General features: G+C 42.1%; 1 protein-coding gene across 2 annotated transcripts in view; it reads left to right on the top strand.

Annotated features, from left to right (window-relative positions):
- AMZ1 (archaelysin family metallopeptidase 1) overlaps positions 1-19,108 on the top strand; it is a 40,274-nt gene extending 21,166 nt beyond the window's left edge. For both annotated transcript variants that reach the window (XM_043980591.1, XM_043980544.1), the window contains exons 4-7: positions 1,382-1,510; positions 2,411-2,550; positions 4,172-4,348; positions 17,968-19,108. In XM_043980591.1, the coding sequence (XP_043836526.1) occupies positions 1,382-1,510; positions 2,411-2,550; positions 4,172-4,348; positions 17,968-18,537 (1,016 nt within the window). In that variant the 3' untranslated portion in view covers positions 18,538-19,108. The remainder of the gene's footprint in view (positions 1-1,381; positions 1,511-2,410; positions 2,551-4,171; positions 4,349-17,967) is intronic.

Here is a 19,108-nt window from a genome sequence, read left to right as displayed (position 1 = left end):
TTTTTCTCTTACCTTCCCTTCCCTCCATATTCCTGATAGCCTTAGTTCTTAAATTGGGATTTTTGCCAGGTCTGGGGATCAGCCAGCCTTCCTGCTGTGCTTTTGGGTGGGGTGGTAGGCCTTGCTTGGTCTTAGCCTGGGTCACTGGTATACTGGGGTTACACTTTAGTTCACCCAAGGTGCTCCCCTTATCTCAATTCCTGTCTCTGGTCTTGCTGGGAGGCACATTTACCTGTGCTGCCTCTGACTTTGCTGCTGCACCCCTTTCCTATTGCCTGTGGTATGCTAGAAGTCATTTTGTGCAGCTGTGCGGTAGGAGTCACTCACGGTAATTTCTCATCAGGTATCTTGATTTATGCTTCCATCTTTATATCTATGACTAGCCCCTAATTCACCGGCTCCCTGTCTCTCAAGTAGGAGTCCTCCCTTATAACAAATAAGCATAGTCAAGCAGAAGAGAGCAAATGAATGTCTCCTTCTTCACCTTTCGTTTTATCACCTTTCTGTCAAGAGTGGCAGGTATGTTTTATCATCAGTCTTCTAAATCACAGTTGGTCTCTGCTTTGGTGAGAATAGTTCTGACATCTCTTCGTTGTTTCCTCTTGCGTTATTATTGTGGGCATCACAGAGATTGTTCTCCTGGTTCAGCTCATTTCAATCAGCATCACCTCATGTCCATAAATCTCTGAACCCACTATGAAGGTTGGATAATTCACTCAAACACAGAAGCTGTGCCTGTTCAGCTAGGTTTCAGATGAATGTGAATTAGAACCCAGATGATTCCAAATATCTGAGTCGATAACTTTTCTTTTTTGTTTTGTTGTTTCCTATTTGTACTCAGATGTTGATTTCTAATTCTTTAAAAAATTCCAGGGGCAGCTAGGTGGCTCAGTGGATAAAGCACCAGCCCTGGATTTGGGAGGACCTGAGTTCAAATCTGGCTTAGACACTTGACATTTACTAGCTGTGTGACCCTGGGCAAGTCACTTAACCCTCATTGCCCTGTCCCCCTCCAAAAAAATCCAACCTCTAGTGTGTGATGAAAGAAAAGGTCCATACTTAGGTCAGAAAGAGAGAGAAATTGAGGGTGCCCTAGCTGTCCAGGGATTGTAGGGGCAGCGATATGCCAGACCTAGAGGAGGAGAAATTGCCTAGGTTGTGAAGGGAAGGAAGTATGGTAGTCCAACCATTATTGTTGGTGTCCCCCCCTTTCCCCCCTCCCCCTTCGTGTTCTTGCCTAGAGAAACCTAGAAGAGTTAAGTAACTTAATCTAAGATTATACTGTGGTATAATATTTAGGTATACCTACCTAGGTCAGTCATCTAACACCTAGTCTGGTTTCCGCTGTAAGAACCCATTGCCTTTCTTATTCCATTACCAGATAGCATTTTGACCTTCCTGAAAAACAATAAACCTATGGATGCCCTGTGTGTGCTGGGCCTCACACTCATGGACCTGTACCCCTGTGAAAACTGGAGCTTTACTTTTGGCAAATCACTTCTGGGACAAGGTGAGATCTGGCTCCCCATGCCTTCTATCCAGGAGGGAAATGTGGGTAGAGCCTTCCCATTGGAAGATCAATGTAGGGAAAGACATTTCCTGGGTGTTAGAGATGAAAGTCTTCTTGTACTCTTCAAGGTCAGCACATATCTGAAAGAATATAAAATAGATGACATCTTACAGGTGTCCTAAGAGTGCAGGTCTGATGTCTTTTTTTTTATAGGGGAAGATGTGAGAGAAGAATATAAGAAAAAAAACCCTTCAGCTAATTAATCATGATTAGGGGAGGAAGGAGGAAAAGGGAGTCTGTAGACATGGACTTGTAAATACCAACTAGCTGGAGTGCTGGGCTTAGGGTTCAGAAGATATGAATTCAAATCTGCCTCAGATGCTCCCTAGCTGTGTGATCCTGGGCAAATCACTGAACCTTGTTTAGCCTCAGTTTACTCATCTGTGAAATGGGGGTTATGTTCAATGTCTCTTCTAGCTCTAAATGTATTGTCCTACATACCCTTTTCCATTTAAGAAAATCAGTCACTTGGCTCTCCTAATGAGACTATATAGGTGATGAAATGAATGAAAATAGTTTTTGTTACTGGCAATCCAAAATTCTGGGAAAAGTCACTTTCTGGGGGAAATGACTCTTTTCAAGGCTACATTAAATAGCTGGGAAAGATGGTCATATACTGAGAGTTTCTGATTCATTGCCCAGCAAACATCCCAGTGATAAACTGGACAGAATGTGGGTTTCTCTTGATGAGGGACTTCCAAGACCACCTCTGACCCTTTAGGGGAGAGCTGAGGTGGCCCTTTGCCTAGTGGGGTAAGATGACTCATGATCCCTTAGGCTTCCTTGACTTCCCCAGTCCCAATCTTGATTCTTAAGGCAGAACTTCTCTCCTTCCCTCAGAAGTAGGAGTCTGCAGCTTTGCCAGGTTTTCAGCTGATTTTGGCCAGGCTCCAGGGGCTGAGGAGATGCCGGAGATAACCCTGAGGGACAGAAATCGGACATTATTCTTCAGCAGTCTGGAGATGATTCAATGCTGCAAGGTATGTGTACCAGGACAGGTGTTTCCCAGTCTTAGAAATTGGGCCTTGTTCTATAACTTGGGGCCAAATCGAAGCTTCAAAGCTATTTCAGATGTCTGATTCACACATTTCCTGAGAAATGGATCCTGAGAGGCAGTGTGTTAGGGTGCTGTAATGAATAGAGAGGTGGCCTTGGAGTCTGGCTGACTTGGGTTCAAGGCCTGCCTCTGACCCATCTTGGCTATGTGACACAGGAAATATCTTAATTTCTTAGTATTCCAGGCAAAGAAGGTGCCACTTTGAATTGGTCGAGGAAGTTCATCACCTGGGAGTTCTTTACACTGATGAGATCACAGGTCTAGTCCCCTCCAAAATAAAGAGTAAAAAAGAAAGAGCTGGGCAGCTAGGTGGCGCAGTGGATAGAGCACCGGCCCTGGAGTCAGGAGGACCTGAGTTTAAATCTGGCCTCAGACACTTGACACTTACTAGCTGTGTGACCCTGGGCAAGTCACTTAACCCTAATTGCCTCACTAAAAAAAAAAGAAAGAGCTTCCTAATTAGTATCGAGTGTTATATTGGCTGAAGGGACAACTCACATATGTCATAGGATGTGGATAAATAAACTGTGATTGTAAAGGTTTGAGGAACCAGGTTAGGGGAAGATGTAGTCTATACATTAAGTATAAATGAGACTTTGGAGAGTCTTTGAGGTTCCACTTGGCTTTGGGTATTCTTCTAGCATTTGGGATTAAATAGCTTCCTTAACTCTGAGTCAATTAAGCTGGAATCTCTTCCTAACCCCTGCCCCGCCCCCCAACCTCCCCAAACAACCCAAATCGAACAAAATAAGACAGAACTAGGAGTCTCCAATGAATTCCTTCTCTCCTCAGAGTCTATTCAGAGATTTCTCTTGGTCTTAATCCAGTAGCCAGTCCAGATTTGGGGACAACTTCTGAGGTCTGGTGTAGGGCATTATGGCCTACAATCGGGGGGTTTGATAACCAAGCATTGATATAGCAAGACTTAATACATTTTTGCTGAATGAACAGATGAATGAATGAGGCTCATTGTCTGCTGCAGGAACTAACTTCAGATGCTGCAGTGAATAAGAGACTGTTGGTGTCACCTGGCATACCCTATATAATTTGACATCCCTCTGATCAGGGGTGCGCTGGAGCCAGCTCAAACCAAGGGATGATGGTTAAATTTTCAGTGGGAATATTTACACTTCAGAAATTGGCAAACACTATAAATCAGAGTTTCATTTATTGCTTGGTTGATTGTCTGGAATTAAGAAAGTTATGCAGCAAATGCTAATATTGTAGGTTAAATTTAAGTGTGACCTGTGTTTTCAGAAAGCTGGTTGTTAAACATTTACCAGCACACCAATACTTTGAATTCAGATGAAATACAGGCAATCATATCACCAAAGGAAGGTCCTAAAAATGTTTATTTTAGTGGAAGGAAAGACAGGATGTCTGTCTCTCTCCTCAAGAGGGGTGAATTGCTTCCCTTCTGGAGTGAAGAAATACCAAGCTAAATGACTGGGGTGGAGAGAAAGTAGGAAATATGTGAAAATGAATGATCATGGATGAGTTTTTCTTCTCAAACTTGGCCAAGGACAATTTTATTTTCCTAATAGGTCGCTTGTCATGAGATCTGCCACCTGATTGGCTTGGGAAATTGCCGCTGGCTGAGCTGCATCATGCAGGGAGCCCTGAGTTTGGATGAGTCCCTCCTCCGGCCCTTGGATCTTTGCCCAATCTGCCTTCGCAAGCTGCAGTATTTCACTGGATTCAAGCTCATTGAGCGATACAAGGTGAGTGATGCCATTCTTGGTACCCACAAGGAGATGAAAATGAAAAGAGGTATCAAGAAGAAGGGGGAACAGACCCATCGACTACATGTGTGTACCATATGCTCCATAAAGATACTTGGTGACGCTGAGCATCTGTTCTCACCCCCACATAGCTCACATGTGAACATGGATTTACTATCCTGTAACTTAGGATATATATATATATATATATATATATATTTGTTTGTTTGTTTTTGTGAGGCATTTGGGGTTAAGTGACTTGCCCAGGGTCACACAGCTAGTAAGTGTTAAGTGTCTGAGGCCAGATTTGAACTCAGGTACTCCTGACTCCAGGGCCGGTGCTCTATCCACTGTGCCACCTAGCTGCCCCAGGATATATATCTTACATGATGTAAATATACAATTATTATTATTATATTTTTGTTGTTGTTCATTTGTGTCCAACTCTTTGTGACCCCTGTGGATGAAAGCACAGCAGACCTTGTCCATGGGTTATTCCTGGCAAAGATACTGGAGTGATTTGCCATTTCCTTCTCCAGAGGATTAAGGCAAATAGAAGTCAAATGACTTGCCTAGGGTCACACAGCTATTAAGGGTCTGAGACCAGATTTGAATTCAGGTCTTCCTGACTTCAGGCCTCACACTCTATCCACTGTGCCACCTAGCTGCACCTAAATGTTAGCTATTATTAGCTTAATGGTGATTTGTGGGGGAAGGCACTATCAGTGGGAGAATAATCCCTCACATAGGAGGTGGCATTTGAGTTGAAACTGGAAGGAGAATAGGGCTTCTGAGAGACTGAGGTGTTGAGGGAGGGTACTCTAAGCCAGTGCAGGGGTACAGGGGTGATTATGTCTGAGAACAGTAAGAAAGCCAGAAATCCTCAATCATCCCATAACTCCCGTTTTAGCCCATAGTGCTCTCTGCCTTACTCAACAGCAGGTTACTGACAGGAATCAAAATGGATGCATTTGAGGTTCTGCCCACTTTCTGAGGGAAGGAAAATGCCCTTATATAAGATGGTTAGCAGAAAGGAAGATGAGGAGAATCATCCAATAATCCACAAACTGGATAACTGGAAGATGTGCATACATATAAACAATTCAAAAGATGTAACCTCCTGACTTGAGGTCAGAGGGCGGTTCTGAGCTGGAGACTGATCTACTCAGCTCAGGCGGGATGTCTAGAGAAGACTTTTCCCCAGGGGGTGAAGGCTGGAGAGCTCTCTGTAAAGATGAGCTGCTAGTGGGTTCCTTGACATCACAAGGTCAAAGTATTCTTGTTTTGGCCAGGATCATTTTCTGAGACACTCGTAACCGTCCTCCCCTGTACTGGCGCATCAGCAGTACCTTCAGAGCCAATATGTCAAAGCAATAGGGGCATTAGTACTCAAGAACCCTCCTGGGCCAAAGGTGGGAGTAAATAGATCTCTGATCCCCACCTCAGAGCTATCAGTGACACTCAGGAGCTTCCCAGGGGAGCAGAACAACTTGGTCTGATGCCATTTTTATGATTTCACTTGATAGACCAGCAAACACTAGGTCAAGAGGGAAGACGTTCCCATGGAGATCATCTTTGGCAAAAATAACACTGATTTATTTCTTCAGAAGAGGCTCAAAACACTCCACACATTGCATGTAATTCATTCCATACCTGTATGTTATAAATGCTATGAGAGAGAATACTTTCAAGGCCAGGCTGAGGAGTTCAGAGAATGGAGATATTTCTATCTGATGTGGTCAGGGAAAGCTTTGTGGAAGGGATGATGTGTGCTGAATCTTGAAGGATGGGGAAGGTTTGTTTTTGTTTTTGTTTTTTGTGGGGGGTAATGAGGGTTAAGTGACTTGCCCAGGGTCACACAGCTAGTAAGTGTCAAGTGTCTGAGGCTGGATTTGAAGTCAGGTCCTCCTGAATCTAGGGCTGTTGCTTTATCCACTGCACTGCCTAGCTGCCCTGGGGAGGATTTAGATAGGTGAGGATTTTAGGGTGATGAAGTAAAAGTAGATAGTGATGTCCATAGGTGGGGAAGAAGACAGACCTGGGGAATGGCCACTAGTCCAGTTTGTCGGGAACATGGCGAACGCGACTGAAGTGACTGAACAACAAAAAACAAAAAAATAAAAGTAATCAAATTTCAGCATTTATATTTATATAGTGCTTTATAATTTATAAAATGCCATCTTCATGAGTGTTTTTTGAGTTAACTAGAATAAGAATTACTATTCCTATTTTATGGATTGGGAAACTCCTGGAAGAAGTTGAAAATTAGGAACTTAAACTTAGAAGCGGAGCAGCTAGGTGGTGTAGTGGATACAACACTGGCCCTGAATTCAGGAGGACCTGAGTTCAAATCTGGCTTCAGACTTTTGACACTAACTAGCTGTGTGACCCTGGGCAAGTCACTTAACCCTCACTGCCCCACAAAAACAAAAACAAAAAACAAAACTTAGAAGAGGTGGGGGCTTCATCTATAGAGAGGTGATAGCAGAAGGGGATACAATCATCTAGGGGAGGATACTTATCATGAACCATTATGAGCCCAACTGCTAACTGGGGGTGGGGTGGGGCATCACAAGTCTGAATCTTCATTGCACTAGGAAATTTGCCTTCAATGGCAATGGGGAAGAATGCCTATGGACATACCCAGGTCTTCACGATCCTTATAAAACCACCACTTGATGCTACTATTCCCTCAACTATCATCTTGTATCTTTTCTCTCTTTCAAATCCAGACTCCTGGAAAGCGTTCTCTATACCCCCTCTATTTCTACACTTCTTAACAATAACAGCAACAACAACATTTCTCAATTCCTTATTTTTAAAAAACAATTGGGGGGGGCAGGGCAATGAGGGTTAAATGACTTGCCCAGGGTCATACAGCTAGTAAGTGTCAAGTGTCTGAGACTGGATTTGAACTCAGGTCCTCCTGACTCCAGGGCTAGTGCTTTATACACTGCACCACCTAGCTGCCCCCTCTCAATTCCTTGTAATCTGGTTTCCATCTTTACCACTTGACTGAAAATACACTCTCCATATTTACTGATGATCTCTCAAACATTTTCATTTCTATCTTTTGTTTTCATATCACTTTCATATCTGACTACATTCCTCTTACCATTGAGTAATCCTTTGTGAGAATAAATAAGAAAGAAGGGGATTAAAGAGCAGTTTAGCAAGACTAACCAACACATAAAATGAGTCTGACAGGATATATAATGCAGCCCACACCAAATTCCCCCCACTCCCCTTCCCCCCAACCTTTGGAAAGAAGAGAGGGAAGTGCATTTTCTTATCTCTTCTCTGGAGCCAGCAGTCTTCACTACAAAATCCAATGGCCTTTCCTTATTCTTCTTCCTTGCCTGACCTCTCCATAGCTTGGGATACTGTGTGGCCACTTCTACTGGCTACTGTCCTCCCTCGGGCTTCATGATATTTTTCTCTTCTGATTTTCCTTCTCTATCTGTCTGACTGCTCTTTCTCCTTCTCATTTCTTTTGCTCCCACCCATTAAATGTGGTCATTCCCCAAGGCTTTGTCTAGAACTCTCTTCTCTCAACTAGGTGACTCAGTGGACAGGATGTAGGATAGAATGTTAGAATCAGGAAGACCTGAGTTCAAATGCTGCTTCAGATACTAACTGTGTGACCCTGGCAAGGCTCACAACCTCTCTGTGCCTTGGTTTCCTTATCTATAAAATAGGGGTAATGCTAGTACTTACCTCACAGGATTGTTGTGGGGAAGAAATAAGATAACACATCTAAAATGCCTTGCAAATTTTAAAATGCTTTATAACTGTCAGCCAATATTATTATTCCTTGTGGTCTTATCAGTTTCCATGGGTCCAGTTATCAGTTCTATGTCTATGACTCCAAACTACATATTGAGACCTAATCTTTCTCTGAGATCCTGCCCAGTGTTACCTACAGCCTGCTGGACATCTCCATCTGAATGGTCCAGCAACATCTCATATTTTCCCCGAATTCCATATCTCCTCCAAATTGTCCCATCTCTCTTAATGGTGTGCCTATGTTTTCATATATATGTGTATGTGTGTGTGTGTATGTGTATATATATGTGCATAGGTGCCTGCACCTATGTTTACATGTACACACACACACGTACACATATAAATAATATACATGTATGTTTATTGCATTGTATGCATGTATACATATATGTATGTGTGTGTCATGTAGTGTTTGTATATATAAAATGAGTTAGCCATACTCTTTCTTAATCTTTCATAATCTTTCTAGTCACTCATGCATAAGTTTGTATGATACTTTTTTTTAATCTTTTAAATTTTTTTTCTGGGGCAATGAGGGTTAAATGATTTGCCCAAGGTCACACAGCTAGTAAGTCTGAAGCCGAATTTGAACTCAGGTCCTCCTGAATTCAGGGCTGGTGCTTTAACCACTGCGCCACCAAGCTGCCCCCTCATGTGTAAGTTTGGAGTCATGCTCAACTCTTCCTGTATTTGATCAGTTGCCAAGTCTTGACAATTTTAGCTCCACAACATCTTTTTTTCATTTTTGATTTTATTTTATCCATCCATTTTTTATTTATAATTTTCCCCCAAATTACATGTAAAATACAAATTTTGACATCAATTAAAAAAAAAAAACTTTGTGTTCCAAATTCTCTTCCTCCCCCCCCTCCAAGAACTCAAGCAATTCAATATAAACTATACATGAGCAGTCATGCAAAACATTTCCACATTAGCCAGGTTGTGAAAGAAAACAGACAAAAACAAAACTTCAGATAAAGGAACTAACAAAAAAAATTATGCTTGAATCTGTATTCAGATACCATCGGTTCTCTGTAGATGGATTGCATTTTTCATAAGATAATAAGATAATAAGAATTATCTTGGATCATTGCATTGCTGAAAATAACCAAGTCATTCACAGCAGATCATCTTACATTATTGCTGTTATTTTATATTACACATCTCTTGTATCTGTCCTCTTTCCCCCATTCACACAACCCAGACTCTAGGTCATACAGCCCCAACCATCCCTTTTTCCTGGACTTTTGCAATCACCTTAACTGGTCTCAAGACTCCCTTTCTCTCCTCTTCAATCCTCCACACAGCTGCCAAACTGCTATTCCTGAGACACCAATGTAACAGTAGCAACAACTACAATTTATATAGTGCTTACTACGTGACAGGAGCTGTGCTAAGTGCTTTACAATTATCACATAATCATTCCATTCCCTTATTTAAAAAAATCTTCAGTGGCTCCGTATTGCCTCTAGGATAAAATAGAAATAAACTCACCAACCAGGTATTTAAGGTATATAATCTGGTTCTCATCTACCTTTCCAGTTTTCTTTTCCTTTTTTCCTTTTTTTGGCAGGGCAATGAGGGTTAAGTGACTTGCCCAGGGTCACACAGCTAGTAAGTGCTAAGTGTCTGAGTCTGGATTTGAACTCAGGTACTCCTGAATCCAGGGCCAGTGCTTTATCCACTGCGCCACCTAGCTGCCCCCTCTAGTTTTACTTCATAGTATTTCTCTTTACACATTCTCTGTTCCAGTCAGACTGATAAGCTAGCTGTTCCCTGGACCTGGTGTTCAAATCCCTTCTCCTTTTTTCATTGTACAAGTGGTCTCCCACATCTGGAATGAGCTCCTCACCTTCTAGAATCCCTAGTTCCCTCCAGAGCCCAACTTAGGTGCCATAAATTGGTTTCTGATCCTTCCCCTTTCCCACCTCTGTACCCCATTATTAATATTCTCTCTCAATAGTGTATACTTTTTCTATTTGCTTATTTGTATGCATGTATCCCACCATGAGAATGCAAGGTACTTGAAGGCAGGGACTGTTTCGATTTTGTGGCTACTGCACAGTGCCTTGCAACATAGTAGGTATTTGATAGGCATTTTTTATTTTTATTTTTATTTTTAGTGAGGCAATTGGGGTTAAGTGACTTGCCCAGGGTCACACAGCTAGTAAGTATTAAGCATCTGAGGCCGGATTTGAACTCAGGTACTCCTGACTCCAGGGCCGGTGCTCTATCCACTGCGCCACCTAGCTGCCCCTAAACTCATCTTAATGACTCAGGGTTCTAAGGTGAGACTCTGGGTCTCAGCTCCTAACCCAGCCCTTCTGCATCATATAGCTGCTGAGTTGGACATTTGCCAAGTTCAAGCTAGGGCCTTTCATCTGAATTTAGTCCCACAAAGTGTCAGGGAAAACAGCTGGCAAACACCAAAGAGCTTATACCAAGAGGATTAATTAATTTGCCAGTCTAGGGACAAGGAATAACAGGAGATACAAGGAGAGCGGCCTGTGGGGCATGTAGGGGCAGAGCTAATTTCCTGCTCAAGGACTGCTGGGATAGTCTGCTTTTCAAGTCCACCTCCCCTGAACCCCATTAAGGAGCCTCCGTGAGTACCAATAATATGGAGAACAGAACCTTTGATGATGGCTGACGTTTGTGAAGAAAAGGCGTCAGTGAGGGATAGGGCTCGGGGGAGTGCCAGGATAGTTTAGAATCATGGAAGTCAAATTGGAGAGGATTGTCAATGTGGTAAAATACTACAGAGAAATCAAGGAGGTAGCTGGGTTTTGTGGCTTGTATACAGATGTAGACTTGGAGCCAGGAAGCTGTGAGTTCTAATCCTGTCTTAGATACTGGCTGACCACGTGACCCCCCCTCCCCCCAAGGAAGTCATTTAACCTCCATCTGCCTCAGTTTCCTAGCACCTACCCCACAGACCTGTTTGGAGGCAAGCTATAAAAATGTCAGTCATTATTATTACTACAGTAAGGACCAAGAAAGAAGTCTGTTGGACTTGGGAAGTCCCATGTGATCTTTGGGAGAGCAGTACTATGGGAGGAGGAACCCTCATTGCCCTGCCAAAAAAAAAAAAGGAAAATAGAAAAAGAAGTAAAACTGGAAAGGTAGATGAGAACCAGATTATATACCTTAAATACCCGGTTGGTGAGTTTATTTCTATTTTATCCTAGAGGCAATAGGGAGCCACTGAAGATTTTTTAAAATAAGGGAATGGCATGATTATATGATAATTGTAAAGCACTTAGCACAGCTCCTGTCACATAGTAAGCATTATATAAATTGTAGTTGTTGCTGCTGTTACATTGGTGTCTCAGGAATAGCAGTTTGGCAGCTGTGTGGAGGATTGAAGAGGAGAGAAAGGGAGTCTTGAGACCAGTTAAGGTGATTGCAAAAGTCCAGGGAAAAGGGATGGTTGGGGCTGTATGTAGCCAGATTGTAGGTGTTTCAGGAATAAGTGATGAAGTAATGGAGATTATAAGCATATTTTTTTGAGAAGTTTGTTGATGGAGAAAGCTAAGAGGCTAGCCTGAGGATGTCATAAAATCATAGGTTGAGAGCTGGAAGTGCCAGAAATCATTCCTCTGAAGTCATCTACTCCAACCATCTTAAATTACAGATGAGGAAACTGAGGCTCAGGAGGTCAAATGACTTGCCCGGTATGGCACAGGAAGTAATGAGCAGCATTCTTTTTACTGCCCCATGGCAGGGATGGGGGCATGAAGGATTTATTGGGGTTGAAGGCAGCATTGTTTTAAGGCCGGGAGATCAGAGCTTGAAGCAGAGGGAATGGAGCCAGTGGAAGATTTTGAAGATAAAAGTGAATAACTAAGACAGAACATTTTGCCAACAGGGCCCCCAGCTGACTTCACTGCAGAAACCTAGGGAGATGACAAGCCCCAGAAATTCTTGTGTGTAAACAGGGAAGTTTAAAAGGCAGTTTTACAAGAATTTCATATGAGGGTCAACCTCTTGTCCAAGAAAAGCTCTGATCTTGTCCCCAGCCACTGGCAAAAAGAGAGGTCAGACAGTCAGCTCTGCTCACCATGTCCTATTTCTGCTTTTATGTGGGGACCTTCCCTCTGTGGGCCTCAGTTTCCTCATCTATAAAATAGTGGAAGGGACGACTCCCAAGGTTCCTTTCTTTCCCATTGTCTCATCACCTACAATGATTGTTTTCACCAACACTCAGGGAAACTCAGATAATAAGATGATGTTGTAAACACTTATTAAGTGCCTACTGTATACAGAACCCCATGTTTGTTAATGGGGGAGATTTAAAGATAAGACATACTTAGTTCTTTCCCCCAAGGAGATTTCAGTCTGATAGAAAAACTCTGGAATGTGGGTCTGTCACTGCCTACCTGACAAGGTCCATCACTTAGTGCCCTCTCAAGGGAGAGAAGAGAGAAGGGTTGGGGGGAAGTGAGGGAGACAAGGTCATCTTCACTTCATAGGATGCAACATGGTGTCAATAAACACTTAATAAGTGCTTACTATATGCCTGGCATTGTGCTAATGTCCAGGGATACAAAAATAGGCAAAAGATTGTTTCTGCCCTTAGGAAGCTTACAGTCTAATGGAAGAAACAACTTGCAAACAACTATGTACAAACAGGATATAGACAGGATGAATTGGAAATAATCAACAGAGGGAAGGCACTAAGATCAAGGAGAACTGGGCAAAAACTCTTTGCAGAAGGTTTAACAAACTAAGACTTGAAAGAAGGCAGGGTAGTGCAGTTGATAAAGCACTGGCCCTGGATTCAGGAGGACCTAAGTTCAAATTCGGTCTCAGACCCTTGACACTTACTAGCTGTGTGACCCTGGGCAAGTCACTTAATCCCCATTGCCCTGCAAAAAAAGAAAGAAAGAAAGAAAGAAAGAAAGGACGGAAGGAAGGAAGGACGGAAGGAAGGAAGGAAGGAGGCAGGGGAGCCAATAGACAGAAAGGAGGGAGAATGTTGGAGGCATGGGAGGCAGTGAAATTACTTATGTGAGGAACAGCGAGAAAGTTAGTATCATTGGTTCAACAGAAGATGTCGGAGTGAGTAGGGGGTGTAACAAGACTGGAAAGGTAGTAAGGGGCCAGGTTTTGAAGAGTTTTACAAGCCAAACCAGGGAATTTATGTTTGCTCTTGGAGGTAATAGGGAACCAGTAGAATTTATTGAAAAAGGAGATGATATGTTCTTGCATGCACTTTAGGAAGATCATTTTGACAGCTGAGGAGAAGAAAGGATTGCAGTGGGGAGAGACTTCTGGCAAGGAGACCAACTAGCAGTCTCTTGTAATAGTTCAGGCATGAGGTGATGAGGGCCTACATCAGGGTGGTGACAGTGTCAGAGGAGAGAAGGATATATATATGAGAGATGATATAAAGGTAAAATCAACAGACCTTGGCAACAGATTGGATATGGAGAGAGGATGAGAGAGAGGAGGAGAGGATGACACCTATATTGGGAGCCTGGGTAACCTGGAGGATGGTGGTACCCTCCACAGTAATAGGGAAGTTGGAAAGAGGGGAGGATTGGGGTGAAAGTTAATGAGTTCAGTTTTGGTCATCTTGAATTGAAGATGTTTATGGGATATCCAGTTCAAGATGTTTGATAAACAGTTGAAGATTGGAGACTGGAGGTCAACAGAGAGGCTAGGAACTGGTTTGAGTAGGTTTGAGAGTCATATGAATAGAGATGAGAATAGAAAGCATGGGCACTGATGAGATCACCAGGTGAAATAATCTAGAAGAAGAGAAGAGGACCCAGCTTGGGGGAGGCTACCCCTGCTAGTTGGCGTGACCTAGATGAAGATCCACCAAAGGAGACAGAAGAGTGGTCAGACAGGTAGCAGTACAACCAGGAGAGAGTAGGCTCAGGAAAACTTAGAGAAGACAGAATATCAAGAAGAGGCTGATGAATAGTGTCAGAGGCTGTAGAGAGGTCAAGAGGGATGAGGACTGAAAAAGACCATTACACTTGTAAATTAAGAGATTAAGGGCAAAGGAAAAGAGCCTATATGTTCTAAAGAGTTTATAGCAGCTTTCTTTGTGGTGGCAAAGAACTGGAAATTGCAGGGATGCCCATCGATCAAAGAATGGCTGAACAAGTTGGGGTATATGATTATGATGGAATACTACCGTGGTATAAGAAATGATATGCTTGGGGGCAGCTAGGTGGTGCAGTGGTAAAACACTGGCCTTGGATTCAGGAGGACTTGAGTTCAAATCCAGCCTCAGACACTTGACACTAGCTGTGTGACCCTGGGCAAGTCACTTAACCCTCATTTCCCTGCAAAAAATTTTTTTAAAAAATGATATGCTTAATGATCTTAGCAAAAACATGGGAATACTTGAACAAAATAATGAAAAGCAAAATGAGCAGAACCAAGAAAACATTGTATACAATAATAGCAATATTAAGAACGATTTTGAGCAAATAAGTTATTTTATCTATTATAAATACCCAAATGAACTCTAAAGGACATATGAAGAAAGACGCTATCTACATCCAGAGAAAGAACGGATAAAAAGAAGTATGTCTAGAATAATTTTACACATATATGTATATATATACACACTCACACCCATTTCTGTCTAATGGTAGCCATCCCTGGGAAGAGAGGGGAGGGAAGAAAAAAGAAATTTACATGATAATTTTGTTGTGCATTTGAAAGAAATAGCAAGTTGTGTATAGTGGATATGCAATTTCATGTACAATCCTCTTTTTTTAATGTTATGGAAATGTTTGTTTTATTCCATAAATTAATTTTTTTAAAAAGGAAGAGAACAAATATAACCTACATCAAATTGCTTGCCTTCTCCATGAGGGAGGAAGAACTCAAAATTGAAAAAAATTAATGTTAAAAATTTTTTTTTACATGTAATAGGAAAAAATGAGAGTTGGGAACAAAATAAAAGCTGTAAATTGCTCCTTGAAATGCTCATTTTATATAGTGCTAAGCTCAGTATAAAAAGAAAATAAAATGCAAAAAACCCCCAACCTATAGGTATAGAGGTATAAAGAGGAAGGGAGGAAACCTAGACTCATTTTAGAACAGAAAATATTCTAGAAGGTAGCCTGAAAAATTGGATGCATCAGTTTGAGTGTAGTGATGCTGCCCTCTGCTGTTAGCATAACAGATTACCTGCATGCCAACTGATGACAAATAGTTCACTATAGAACATTGGGCTTGGAATCTGGAAGACTCATCTTCCTGAGTTCAAATCTGACCTCAGATACTTACCAGCTGTGTGACCCTAGGCAAGCCACTTACCCTTGTTTGCCTCAGTTTCCTCATCTGTAAAATGAGCTGGAGAAGGAAATGGAAAACTACTCCAGTATTTTTGCCAAGCAAACTCCAAATTAGTCACAGAGAGTCAGACACGACTGAAATGACTGACCAACAACATGGAAAACTAGCGCACTAACTACACTTAAGCTACTTGTGATTAGTTTTAAAATTCGAAGTACAAAAAAGTGAGGGTTATTGGCCATCTGCAAACTGGCACTTAGGACTTGCCCAAGTACTAAAACAACAACAACAACAACAAAATTTGATTAAGAATTTAAAATAGAGGTAAAAAATTTAAAGCTTCAAGTACAAAAACAGTTTAAAAAATTAAAACATCATTCAGTTTTTCAAAAAGTGATTCTTTTATTTATTGGTGTTTAAACTATTTTCAACTCAAAGTATTTTTTTTTTTAAATGAACTTCAGTATTTCTAAAAGTCCTATATCATACACATGGACAGCTTCCATCTGTTAAGCTAAGGCTAGGCAGGTCCATTTACAAATGAGCCACATGCAGTTCCCAAACATAGGCCTATATGCATTGTTAAGCATATGGAGACACCATTATGCCCACATATATGGAGGTAGCATAGTTGAGAAACTAGCTTAGGAAAAGGATATTTTTTTCTGTACATTTACTGAACACACTATCATCATGGAGCAAAAAAGAAAGATGAACTATTTCTCCCTTAAAGAAGAGTGGGGGTGGGGGGGAAGGAGACTTGGGGAAAACCAATAAAGAGTCAACCCCATTTAAAGCATAACTGTGGATGATCCCAAGGGATCTGATGTGGCATGACAAGGCTAGGGTTAGAAAAGCTACCATCAAAGTGTCCATACTCCAAAGCCACAACTCCAGTTGGAATGGGGAAGAGGGACATGTGATTGATTGACAGAGACTTTCCCAGGTGAATCAGGTATCATGCATAGCCCCATCCCTCAGAATACTAAGGGTATTGCTGAACAAATTCAGTTTAATTTAATTCCTTAAGCATTTATCAAACATCTGTTATGTGTGAGGCACTGGGCTGGGCCTGGGGATACCCCAAATGAAATAGTCTTATTGCATTTAATATCAGCTGGTTTTAAAAAAATTTTTCAGGTGTTTTTTTTTCTTTTGGCAGGGCAATAAAGGTTAAGTGACTTGCCCAGGGTCACACAGTAAGTTCAGGTGTTTTTTAATGTGCTGGTTAAGTTTGCTGAGTACCTTCCCCTTTTCTCTGTCTCCCAACCTTTTTTCCCCCCCTCTGTTTTTAGGTTATGGAGGGGGTATAAAATACATCAGGAAAGCTTAAATGATGCAAAAACAAAAGATATCAATACAATTTTATTTTTTAAAAAACTTAACAGTCCTGCCCTCAAGTAGTTTACATTCCATTATACAAACTGTAAACTTAATAACCTGATTTAGATTCTGTGTGTGTGTGTGTGTGTGTGTGTGTGAGAGAGAGAGAGAGACAGAGAGAGAGACAGAGACAGAGAGAGACAAAGACACAGAGACAGAGACACAGAGACACAGAAAGACACAGAGAGAGAGGTGGGAGGGAGAAGGGGACAAAGTGTTTTCCTGGACTTTAGATTTGTAATGTGGTCGACCAAAGCTCACATGCCCTAAGCTAGAGAGATTTTGTTTCTCTTTTCTTCCCAGACAGCTCAATATACTCTAGTCTCCTCCTTTCCTCTCAGTATGCATAAATCACTGTGGAGAAATAGCAAAAGGGATTCTCAAAGGAGAAGGAGGAGGAGGAGGAGGAGGAGGAGGAGGAGGGAAGCATGACTTCTCTGGCCTCAGGGGACTGTGTTTGCGTGGGTGGGAGGGAAACGGTGGGGAGAAGGGGAGCTGCAACCGTTCCAGCCTCAACCCACTTTTGGGAAACACAATGGAAGAGCTCTTGGCATTCACAGTGGCCGAGTCATGCAGGAAAGGAAATGATGTAGGTATACACGAGGCTTGTTGCCCATTTGCATTTTTCCTAAGTGGTCTGGGAAATTCTCAACCCTTCTCTGTATTCTACCGCCACCTTTGCTCCATCAAGTTTGTCCTTTGTCATCAGGGTTACTCCTGGGCATTCTGGCAGTTACCATGGACACCATCTGGGGCTTGGCTTACTGCCCTCTGATGTTCATGGGAGCCCAAACAAAAGGTTGCAGTCATAATGGAGACATTTGCAGAAGGAAACAGCCTTCTTAGTTCTTTGCCCAGATCTATGGGATTTAAAAAAATTTTAATTAATTTTTTTTTCAATGAACACAAATCTATTTCTTTCCCTTTTCCTGCTTAAAAAAAGAGAGAAAGAAAAACAAAACTTCTGTAACAAATATGTATAATGAAGCAAAACAGATTCCCAAAATGACTGTGCAAAAATGTAGGTTGCATTCCGCACCCTGAGTCCATCACTTCTCTGTCAGGATGTGGGTAGGATGCTTTTTTATCAGTCCTCTGGTATGACGGTTGGTTTTTGCACTGATCAGAGTTTTCCAAGTCTAAAAGAATTAATATGGGGAATTAAGCCCTGGTTTCTCTCTTCACAGAAACTCTATGCTTGGATTCAAACTGTGGCTGTGACGTGGCCCAGTCAGGAGGCAGGAGACTCGTCTGTGTCCGAGGATGTCCTCCCCTTCAGCTCAGACTCAGGAATGGGCTGTGAGAATGACTCTGAAGCTGTCACAAGCCTGTCGGAGCCCCTCACCCCTGACACATGCAGTCATGCTTTCTCCATTGGGCAGGAGCTCGAGCCTGAAGAGGGAATGTGTTCCCTGGCAGACCTAGACAGCCAGCAACAGCTAGGAGACCCTGCTGGAGCTTCAGATATCATCAAAGATCATGAACTGTGGCTGGCAACATGCATCTCTGCCCTGGAGAGGGATGTCTCAGAGGAAGAGCTGGCTGAAGTAGATGAGGCTGTGGATGCCCTCGCTAGGTGGGACATGTTCACAGGGCAACTCCCAGCCCCCAGAAAGGACCTGCCTTTCAGTAGAGACAATGTAGGGCTACGAAAAGTCCTGGGGGACAAATTCTCCTCCTTACGACGGAAGCTGAGCACAAGAAAACTGTCCAAAGCTGAAACCTCCCCTTGTAGATGGAAGTGGGAAGACAATTAGTATAGCAATACCACGCCTACCTTTCTTGACTCCTTTTTTGTTCCGGGTAGAAAAAATTTCTCTTTTCCATTTATCATTCCCTTTTTCCTCTTGAGAGCTGTTATATTTACACAGAAAACTGAGTTGAAAAGTAACCAAGGGCTCTATGGATGTATCAGTGGGATTCCATTCCTCCCCACAAATGCCTATTTGTATTAGATTACAGAATAAGATTTAGTTTCTACCATTTCCTTTACAGAATCACAGATCAATATTAGAAAGAACTCAGAGGCCATCTAATCCAACTTCTATCTAATCCTTCATCCATCCCCAAATAGCCTTTGCTTGACAAACTGAAAGTGAAGGGAAACCCAAGGCAGACCATTTCATTTTGAGACAGTTCCGACAGTTAGGAAGTTTCAAACTCACAGATTTTATTCTGCCCACCTTTCCTCTCCCCTTCCCCAAATCCCAACTCTAGACCTCAGACGTCCTTAGAGATCCAGACGCTGAGCTGAGGTCAAATGAAGTAACATGGAAAGAGCCTTGTAGACCTTAAAGTGCTATATAAATGCCATTATTATTATTATTA

This window comes from Dromiciops gliroides, chromosome 1, assembly GCF_019393635.1.
Source record: "Dromiciops gliroides isolate mDroGli1 chromosome 1, mDroGli1.pri, whole genome shotgun sequence".
In the NCBI taxonomy this organism is placed as follows: domain Eukaryota; kingdom Metazoa; phylum Chordata; class Mammalia; order Microbiotheria; family Microbiotheriidae; genus Dromiciops; species Dromiciops gliroides.
This window is presented reverse-complemented; position numbering and strand designations above follow the sequence as displayed.